General features: G+C 31.9%; 1 protein-coding gene and 1 pseudogene across 2 annotated transcripts; both read left to right on the top strand.

Annotated features, from left to right (window-relative positions):
• The first annotated feature begins 1111 nt into the window (after positions 1-1111).
• On the top strand, positions 1112-2953 carry LOC148585073 (vestitone reductase-like; annotated as a pseudogene).
• A 5488-nt stretch (positions 2954-8441) lies between these two features.
• Positions 8442-10265, top strand: LOC148585074 (vestitone reductase-like). Of its 2 annotated transcripts, none has more exons than XM_088517740.1 (4): positions 8442-8595; positions 8806-9342; positions 9613-9808; positions 9910-10265. In XM_088517740.1, the coding sequence occupies exons 1-4, from the start codon at positions 8475-8477 to the stop codon at positions 10049-10051; spliced, it is 996 nt and encodes a 331-aa protein (XP_088373866.1). In that variant the 5' UTR covers positions 8442-8474; the 3' UTR covers positions 10052-10265. The 2 variants fall into 2 exon arrangements, with proteins under 2 accessions (XP_088373866.1, XP_088373867.1); XM_088517741.1 differs by having other exon boundaries at positions 8809-9342.
• Positions 10266-10571: the final 306 nt, after the last annotated feature.

Below are 10571 nucleotides of genomic sequence, written 5' to 3' on the forward strand. Positions count from 1 at the left end.
TCTTTTATTTTGCTTATGTTTTCTCTACACTTAATGGATACTAAATTTATTTTTTATATGTTGATAATATTTAATATTAATATATTTATCATTCACTCTTTGGCCTCCCCTATTTTAATATATACAATGTCCCCTAAAACTTTCAATTGTAACAATGTCCACCCCAAAATACCAAAATATTGTCAATGTCCCCCCAATGACGAAACTACCCTTAGTAAAATAAATAAAAATATATATATACTAAAACTTCTAGAAAAAACCTAAAACCTAAAAAAAAAAATTAAAAAAAAATGGGTGGCCAATATTTTTTTTAAAAAAATCCTAATTATACGAAAAAAAATGAAAAAATTTCGATTTTTTTTTAATAAAAATTGATTTTTTTTTAAATTTAAAAATTTTGTTTAGTAAAATAAAATTTTTCGTTTTTGAAAACATAATTGTTTTTTTTTTTAAAAAAAAAAATTAAATAAAACTTTCCATTAAAAAAAAATCGTTTATAGTTTTTTTTTTTAATTGAGATTTTTGTTTTAAAAAAATTAATTTTTTTTTTCATATTTATAGGGGCATTATTGTCCTATTGAGAAATTTATAATTATATTTTTATTTTTTTGCTAACTTTAGGGAACATTGACAATGTTTTGAGAGTTTGAAAGTAACATTGTCACAATTAAAAATTAAGGAGATATTATCATGCAATGCACCAGCCGCTTTTATGAAAAGTTTAAAGGAGACATTATCACAATTAAAAGTTTAAAAGTGACATTGTCACAATTATTGAGGTCAATTGAGGATTATATGAAGCACCAACCGCTTTTATGAGTTTGAAGAAACATTAACAATTAAGGGATAATTTAAAAGAATATCTCTCAAACTACTATTCAATGGCCTAATTAAAAAGTGACTAGAGAAAGGTGAGCGTGTGGTGTGATTGTGAGGTGTCCATGTGGTGCCTTGTCAAGTGTTATAGACTCTAAAGATCAAAATTTATCCGAAGATAGGTGAGTGTGTGGTGTGTGGTGCGTGGTGTCCTCTCAAAGTGTCATATAGTTGTCGTCTAAAGAAAGGTAATTGTTTGTCTTGAATCGTGATAATTATGAGCTAATAATTTGTATTACGTATTCATGTCTAATCACTTAAAAGAAAATTACATTTTCCTCGCGCTTTCTTCAACAACAATTCCATCCAATGTCCCAAGACTGTCGGCTGAAATGACACAAAATGAGATGTTGCATTTTCTAAAAATAAAAAAAAATTAAAAAAACTCTAAAACTTTAAAGGGAGGTTAGCAAAGCAAAAGAGCCAACTCGGAAAAATTGCAGATATCTGGGAAACTATTTTAGATGGTGCAAAGAGAGATGGAAGGAGATAAAGGTCTAGTATGCGTTACAGGTGGTACCGGGTTTATAGGATCGTGGCTCATCATGAGGCTCCTCGATCATGGTTAATCTGTCCGAACCACCGTTCGATTTGACTCTGGTAATTTTTAGTATTTCTTTTTGTCAATGATGGTGTTATTTTGTTAATTTTTTGCTCAGAAGCTTTTGGGACATATAAAATTCACTATTTATTTTATTTCTTTTTGTCAACCCATGTTGTAAAGCAGGATCTTTAATTCGTATATGTCGTTAAAACATGTTATTAATTGTTACATGCAATTCTTTATTCATATAATTTTTGATGCGTGAGCATAGCAAAAGAAAGACGTCAGCTTTCTTACGAGTCTACCAGGAGCATCAGAGAGGTTCCAAATCTTCAACGCAAATCTCAATGATCCACAGAGTTTCAATGCACCCATTGAAGGGTGCACCGGCGTCTTCCACATTGCAACTCCGATTGATTTTGAAGACAGAGAGCCTGAAGAAATAGTTCAAAAAGAGCAATCGATGGAACGCTGGGTATCTTATAAGCATGCTTAAATTCCAAGACAGTGAAGCGAGTTGTATACACTTCCAGTGCATCAGCCGTTGTATTCAATGGCAATGAGGAGATTGATGAAATGGATGAGAGCTTCTGGAGCGACATAGATTTCCTCAAAGCTCCAAATCCAACTGGACATTCAGGCTCCTACATGATTTTCAAGACATTAACTGAAAGGGCAACCCTTGAATTTGCAGAAAAACATGGATTGGATGTCGTAACCTTAATTCCTCCCTTCGTTGTTGGACCCTTCATTTGTCCAAAGTTCCCAATCTCTGTTGGCATGATGTTGGCTATGGTTTTGGGTATGTGTTTTTTTTTCTTTTCTTCGAAAGTTACTATTTAGTAGCATGTTATATATATATATATATATATATATATATAAACATCCTATATTAAATTACACAGGATTCCGTTCACTTTTTTCCAACAGGATGGGTATTAAATTATAAATTTACCCTCACATAACATCCTACACCTTAAACATGTATTTCTAGATGATCTCTTTCCTAAGGAATCTCTATAATTTCTTTTGTTATTACAATAAAAGAGGATTTGATGTGAATTAATAACTTATAATGCCTCTGCAGGTGACAAGGATCAATATAGTTTTCTTCCCAATGCATCATTGGTCCATGTAGATGACGTGGCCAGAGCACATATTTTTCTCCTTGAATGTCCTACTGCAAGAGGAATGTATAATTGTTCATCAGATGTCGTGAAAATTGAACAGATGTCTCAATTTCTGTCTGCTAGGTACCCAGAATTTCAAATACCAACATTAGAGTGAGTTCAATTACCTTTCACTATTTATTACATAAACTAAAATTTAAATCTTTATTTATTTTTTTTTTTTTCATTTAATCTCAAAATTATTTCTTCCCTTTTGTAAAGTTCTTTGAAGGAAATTAAAAGGTATAAAATATCGAGTCTCTCAACAAAGAAGCTGTTAGATTCTGGCTTCAAATATAAGTATGGGATTAATGAAATGTTCGATGGAGCTACTCAATGCTGCAAAGAGAAGGATTATCCCTAGTTCAATGCTGAATGATGCTTGTGTCCAGGAGAAGAGGAGTCTAGAGGTCTTTTAGTCCAATAAGGAACTGAAGTTCCAGTGCAGCGTCCAAATAGAGTCCATGTAGGAACCGTATTCCTAGTCAGTCATTTATTCTAATTCCTAATTGAATTAGAACTTTCTATTTTATTGCAGAGTCAGTCCTAGTTGATAACAAGAAGGTCAATAGAAGTGTATTTCTTACTCTTCTATCTATGTAATCAACCTTATGGTTCTCCTATATAAGTGTTAGAAATGTGTCTTGGGCCTAACTCAACCCAAAAGTTAGTTCTAGAGTTGAAGTTTTCCCTCACCCATTATAAATGGCCCAACTCCTTAATACCCAAGCAATGTGGGACTACCAACACGCCTCTTCACGTATGGCGGGAGGACATCCAAGCCAACATGTGCAGTAATGGGAGACAGTGGGTCACAGCCAATTGGGCAAGGCTCTGATACCATGTTTTTTTTTTTTGAAGGCTCTGATACCATGTTTTTTTTTTTTTTGAAGGCTCTGATACTATGTTAGAAATGAGTCTTGGGCCTAATTCAACCCAAAAGTTAGTTCTAGAGTTTCCTCTCACCCTTATAAATAGCTCGATCATCTTCTTAATACCCAAGCAATGTGGGACTTCCAACAATAAGGAAGAACTATCAATAAAGAGAAGTATGTTTTGGTATTGGGAAAAATATAATTTAGCCCTCCAAACTACTAACTATTTTCATTTTAGCCCCCTAATGTTCAAAAAGTAATAAATGAGTCTTCAAACTACCAAAAAGTTGTAATATATTTGGCCACTCCGTTAGTTAACACCATCAAATTGGATGGAAAATACAAAATGACATCGCTTTTTAAGATTAAGTTACTAAAATGCCCTTTTGAACATTATCACTTTTTGAACAAAAAGAACTCCTTTGGGAATTCTTGCTCCAACTGTAGCAAACTTTTTTGGGGTTTTTAAGAACTCAACAATCTCTTGAAAATCTTGCTTTGCTTCATCAACGCCAGCAACATCGTCGAATGTCACTCCCGTGTTGGGTTCCATTTGAAATTTTGCTTTGCTCCTGTTGTACAATATGGGCATAAATTGTTAAATTTGGATCAAGTAAAACTCGACTATTTTGAAAAGAAACTAGCTTATAGAGTGGATTGATAATTTTTTTTTAGTACTATACCTTCCGAGCCCAAACGGCAAGGTGGGGCCTCCTGGAGTGTTTGTAGATGATGTTCTAAGCAGTAAAGAGCCAAGCAATATCAATGGAAAAGCGAAATTCCCCAACAAATTGAGTATTGCAGGCCATTGGTTGATTTCCAAGGGATGAGCCGCAAAGTCTACATTCTTCTCTTTCCATTTTCCTCAGCAATTCTTGTGGGAATTCGGGTAACTGAATTTTGACGACCCTCTGGATTTTGTCTAGTGTTGGATTGAAGATCTCAGTGATTGCAACAGTCCCATTCTCAAAACGACGTTGTTTTGAGAATGACGTATTATTGAATTTTCCATCCTATTTGACGGTAATGACTAATGGAGTGGCCAAATTACAACTGGTTGATAGTTTGGGAAGCTACTTTATCACTTTTGGGGCTAAAATAAAAATAACTGGTAGTTTTGGGGGCTAAACTATATTTTTCCCTTTGGTATTCATTCTATTATACAATCTACTTTATTGAAGGTTCCAGCTCCCTCGAACGAGCCCTTATCTTTCCTTGAATTCGATACTAGTTGATTCTCATCACTAAATCTACCATTGGTTTGTGAAATATATATACATGTAAGGTGTGTGATTCTCTCCTTTATTTTCTCTTTTGTTTTTCCTCTTGGTGCTCAGGGAGGGCAAAACTAAAACAAAAACTTTTTGGGAGTAAAAAATAAAAAATAGAAGGCCTATTTCTTAAAAGCCTATACTTTAGGAGGGACATTAGCCTCCCAAGCAAGATATATGTTTGCCCATGCTAGTGCTCTAAAAACAAAAAGAAGAGTTGACATGCCTCTTTCAAATGTATCCCCTAAATTACTAAAAAATTGACAATGGTCCCTAAGGCTAGCAAAAAGATAGAAATGATTCTAAATTTTTTTTAATAAGACAAAAATACTCCAATAAATTTGAAAAAGAAGAAGTAAAAAACGGATTTTTTATTTTTATTTTTTAATTTCCACAGTTTTAATTTCTTATTTTAATTTTGTTAAGGATATTTTCGTCATTGGGGGATATTATCATTTTTTTTTTGATAGTTTAATGATGATATTGTCCCAATTGAAAGTTTGGGAAATATCGTCAATTGAGTGATAGTCTCATAGGAGTTATGTGTGACTTTTCAAAAAAAATAAAAAAATAAAAAAATTACAGTACATGTGCTATAATTTTTTTAATGGTCCAGATTTAACTTATTGATTGCTTTCTACTCGATACAGATTATTGGCATGAAAGATGGCTTATACATTATCAGATGTTATGAATAAGAGCAATGTTGATGAAGCTTATTCCAGCTAGATTTGCTTCTAGGAAGATTGTGATCAATATGGCGTTCCTTTTCCTTTTGTTGTTATTGTTGTTGTCAACGTGGGTGCATTTTCTGGGTTTTCTAATGTCTTGATGTTGTAGCTAATAAGAGAGATACATGGTATATATCATTTTATGCCAAGCTGTAAATGATTTCCAAATTATATGCCATTATCTCATGAGTATTTTTTAAAATAATAAATCTTATGAAATGATGATACATTATTTGAAAACTAACTTAAAAAAAAAAAAAAAAAAAAGGGGGTAAAGTCAGAGACCAATGGCCACCCCCGGTATTACAATTATTTTTATTAATTTTACTTTTAAAATTTGTATTTGAGACCAAAAAAAAAAAAAAAAAAAGGTTTGGCCCTGGTCCAAAAAAGAAAGCAGTTCATAATTTTTTGTTTAGCCTAGAGGCTAGAACCATAAAAGTAGTCCAAAATTTTTAAGAATACATTGGGCCTCTCATACAAGAAAATCTGTATGACCATAATGCCCAAAACCAGTGAATTAAAATGCCCTACGTATTTCCTCAAAATCTATATTGTTTTCTAGAGTGCAATGTGGATATGAGGATCGAGGAGAATGCGGTTTTTTCGTAGAACTAAGGATAAGGTTTACTTAATTGCTTTCCACACCCCAATTCAATCATAGATGATTTATGGGATTTAGCATAAGGTCGAGTTCCATTTTAAGTGGTGATTGATTTGAAAATTGAAATATTTTAAGAAACAATTATTTTGTATCTTTTATTTTGCATCTTTTATTTTGCTTATATTTTCTTAACACTGAATGGATACTAATTTTATTTTTATATGTTGATTTAATATTTAATATTAATATATTTATCATTCATTCTTTGGCCACCCTATTTTAATATATGTCCCATTTATACTTTTCTCGATAAAAATTCCTAGTTCCGTCCCTAGGCAAAGTCCACATACCCCCCAAACTATTAAAACATTGTTAATGTCCCCCCCAATAATGAAACGACCCTTAGTAAAATAAAAACAAAAAAATACTAAAACTTATAGAAAAATATAAAAATAAAAAAAACTAACCCCATGTGGTGGCTAAATTTTTTTTTTTTTTTTTTTTTTAAAAAAAAAATCCTTCTTACAAGAAAAAAAAATCGATTTTTTTAATAAAAATTGAATTTTTTCGTTTGTTTTAATTTTTTATATAATATTTTTAATAAAAATTTCCTTTTGAAAAAAATTCAAAAAAAAAAAATTGTTTAACAAAATAAAAATTTTCGTTTAAAAGAAATAAAATTTTTCTTTTTTTAAAACATAATTTTTTTAAAAAATTTAAATAAAAATTTCCGTTTCAAAAAAAATTTAAAACTTTTTGTTTAAAAAATAATTTTAAACAAAAAAAAAATCGTTTATAAAAAATCTTTTTTAATTTAAATTTTTTCGTTTTTAAAACAAAATTATTTATTTATTTCAAATTTATAGGGGTATTTTTGTCTTATTGAGAAATTTATAAGGGCATTTTTATATTTTTGCTAGTTTTGGGAGACATTGACAATGTTTTCATAATTTGGAAGTGACATTGTCACAATTAAAAATTTAAAAATAATATTGTCAATTGAGTAGTAGTTTGATAAAATATTTAAACTTTTGTTTTTCAAACTACTACCCAATTTCAAAAGGTGACTAGAAAAAGGTGATAAAAAATAACATTTTTTTTTTTTTTTATCTCTCTCCTCTTTCATCTTTTTGTCATATTGGCACAAACATTTTTCTTTTCATAGGGAAGCAAAAAATAATTTTATTCCTTAAACTTAGAGAAAATCAAACTGCTGCTAATGTTCTTGTACAATTTAAAGATCAAAATTCAGCCCAAAAAAGGTGAGAGTGTGGTGTGTGGTGTGTGGTCTCCTGTCAAAGTGTCATATTGGCACCATTTGCCAATGGTCAATTACTATTCATAAAAAAAAAAAAAAAAAAAGATAAATGTAAAATTAGTCATTGTAATTGGTCTAAATTATAAATCATTCCATGTAGTATAAAAAATAATTTATAGGTCCTTTCAGTTTGCATAAATTACAAATCACTTATTATGGAATAAAAAAATAAGTTATAGGTACCAAAGGTATGCCAAAATAATAGTTTGCTTCATGTAATCAATTTTTGTTAAGTAAATTAACAAAATACGTCACTTAACAGATTCTGTTAAGTTAAGTTACTTAATGTAACGGATCTTGTTAGATTACTTAATGATTTGACAAAGTAACATATTTTAGGGATTAAACTGTTATCTTGGCCTATCTTGAGAACCTATAAATTATTTTTTATATCACAGTGAGTGATTTGTAATTAATACCAATAACAAATACCTATAAAATAGGTGTTATACTACAGAGAGTGATTTATAATTTAGGTCAATCATAAGAATTAATTTTACATTTATTCCTAAAAATAAATTAATTATTAATATTTTTACTTTTTACATCGCATTAATAATTTTTATTACTTTTTATTGTGAGGTGTCCACGTGGTGACTTGTCAAGTGTTATACACTTTAAAGATCAAAATTTATCCGAAGATAGGTGAGTGTGTGGTGTGTGGTGCGTTCTTTTTTTTTTTTTTTTTTTTTAGAAGAAGGTGTGTGGTGCGTTGTGTCCTCTCAAAGTGTCAGATAGTTATCGTCTAAAGTAAGGTAATTGTTTGTCTTGACTCGTGATAATTTTCAGCTAATAATTTGTATTACGTATTCATGTCTTATCACTTGTGTTGCAACTGTTTCCAATAAAACAAAAAGAAAATTACATTTTTCTCACGCTTTCTTCAGCAACAATTCCATCCAATGTCCCGACTCCCAAGACTGTCGGCTGAAATGACAAAGAATGAGATGTTGCATTTTGTAAAAATAAAAAATAATTAAAAAAAGTCTAAAACTTAAAACTTAAAAGGGAGGTTAGCAAAGCAAAAGAGCCAACTCAGAAAAACTGCAGATATCTGGGAAACTATTTTAGATAGTGCAGAGAGAGATGGAAGGAGATAAAGGTCCGGTATGCGTTACAGGTGGCACAGGGTTTATAGGATCATGGCTCATCATGAGGCTCCTTGATCATGGTTACTCTGTCCGAACCACCGTGAGATCTGACTCTGGTAATTTTTAGTATTTCTTTTTGTCAATGGTGGTTTTATTTTATTAATTTTTTGCTCAGAAGCTTTTGGGAGATATTAAATTCACTACTTATTTTATTTCTTTTTGTCAACCCATGTTGTAAAGCAGGATCTTTAATTCGTATATGTCGTTAAAACATGTTATTAATTGTTACATGCAATTCTTTATTCATATAATTTTTGATGCGTGAGCAGAGCAAAAGAAAGACGTCAGCTTTCTTACGAGTCTGCCAGGAGCATCAGAGAGGCTCCAAATCTTCAACGCAGATCTCAATGATCCACAAAGTTTTAATGCACCCATTGAAGGATGCACCGGCGTCTTCCACGTTGCAACTCCGATTGATTTTGAAGACAGAGAGCCTGAAGAAATAGTGACAAAAAGAACAATCGGTGGAGCGCTGGGTATCTTACAAGCATGCTTAAATTCTAAGACTGTGAAGCGAGTTGTATACACTTCCAGTGGATCAGCTGTTGTATTAAATGGCGATCAGGAGGTGGATGAAATGGATGAGAGCTTTTGGAGCGACGTAAATTTCCTCAAAGCTTCAAAGCCATCTAGGCATTCAGGCTCCTACATGATTTCCAAGACATCAACAGAAAGGGCATCCCTTGAATTTGGAGAAAAACATGGATTGGATGTCGTAACATTAATTCCTTCCTTTGTTGTTGGACCCTTCATTTGTCCAAAGTTCCCAATCTCTGTTCGCATGATGTTGGCTATGGTTTTGGGTATGTGTTTTTTTTTTCTTTTCTTCTAAAGTTACTATTTAGTATAATGTTATATATATATATAAACATCCTATATTAAATTACACAGGATTCCGTTCACTTTTTTCCAACAGGATGGGTATTAAATTATAAATTTACCCTCAAATAACATCCTACACCTTAAACATGTATTTCTAGATGATCTCTTTCCTAAGGAATCTCTATAATTTCTTTTGTTATTACAATAAAAGAGGATTTGATGTGAATTAATAACTTATAATGCCTCTGCAGGTGACAAGGATCAATATAGTTTTCTTCTCAATGCATCATTGGTCCATGTAGATGACGTGGCCAGAGCACATATTTTTCTCCTTGAATGTCCTACTGCGAAAGGAAGGTATATTTGTTCATCAGATGTCGTCACAATTGAACAGATGTCTCAATTTCTGTCTGCAAGGTATCCAGAATTTCAAATACCAACATTAGAGTGAGTTCACTTACCCTTCACTATTTATTACATAAACTAAAATTTAAATATATTTTTTTTTTTTCCTTTAAACTCAAAATTATTTCTTCCCTTTTGTACAGTTCTTTGAAGGAAATTAGAGGGTATAAAATACCGAGTCTCTCAACAAAGAAGCTGTTAGATTCTGGCTTCAAATACAAGTATGGGATTAATGAAATGTTCGATGGAGCTATTCAATGCTGCAAAGAGAAGGGTTATCTCTAGTTCAATGCAGAATGATGTGTACACGTCCAGGAGGAGAGGAGTCTAGAGGTCTTATAGTCCAATAAGGAACCAAAGTTCCAGTGCAGCGTCCAAATAGAGTCCATCTAGGAACCCTATTCCTAGTCAGTCATTTATTCTAATTCCTAATTGTATTAGAACTCTTTTTATTTTATTGCAGAGTCAGTCCTAGTTGATAACAAGAAGGTCAATAGAAGTGTATTTCTTACTCTTCTATGTAATCAACCTTATCATTCTCCTATATAAGTATTAGAAATGGGTCTTGGGCCTAACTCAACCCAAAAGCTAGCTCTAGAATTGAGGTTTTCCCTCACCCTTATAAATGGTCAATTTCTTTAATACCCAAGCAATGTAGGACTACTACCACGCCCCCTCACGTGTGGCGGGAGGACATCCAAGCCAACACGTGCAATAATGAGAGACGGTGGGCCACAGTCAATTGAGCTGTGCTCTGATACCATGTTAGAAATGAGTCTTGGGCCTAACACAACTCAAAAGTTAG

This window comes from Corylus avellana, chromosome 6, assembly GCF_965113065.1.
Source record: "Corylus avellana chromosome 6, dhCorAvel1.hap1.2, whole genome shotgun sequence".
In the NCBI taxonomy this organism is placed as follows: Eukaryota; Viridiplantae; Streptophyta; class Magnoliopsida; order Fagales; family Betulaceae; genus Corylus; species Corylus avellana.

Excerpts from the sequence above, each read along its gene's own strand:
- LOC148585074 (XM_088517740.1), top strand. The coding sequence starts at position 8,475 with ATGGAAGGAGATAAAGGTCCGGTATGCGTTACAGGTGGCACAGGGTTT. Across the intron at positions 8,596-8,805 it reads CACCGTGAGATCTGACTCTG|CAGAGCAAAAGAAAGACGTC; the intron begins GTAATTTTTAGT and ends TTGATGCGTGAG. Across the intron at positions 9,809-9,909 it reads TTTCAAATACCAACATTAGA|TTCTTTGAAGGAAATTAGAG; the intron begins GTGAGTTCACTT and ends CCTTTTGTACAG.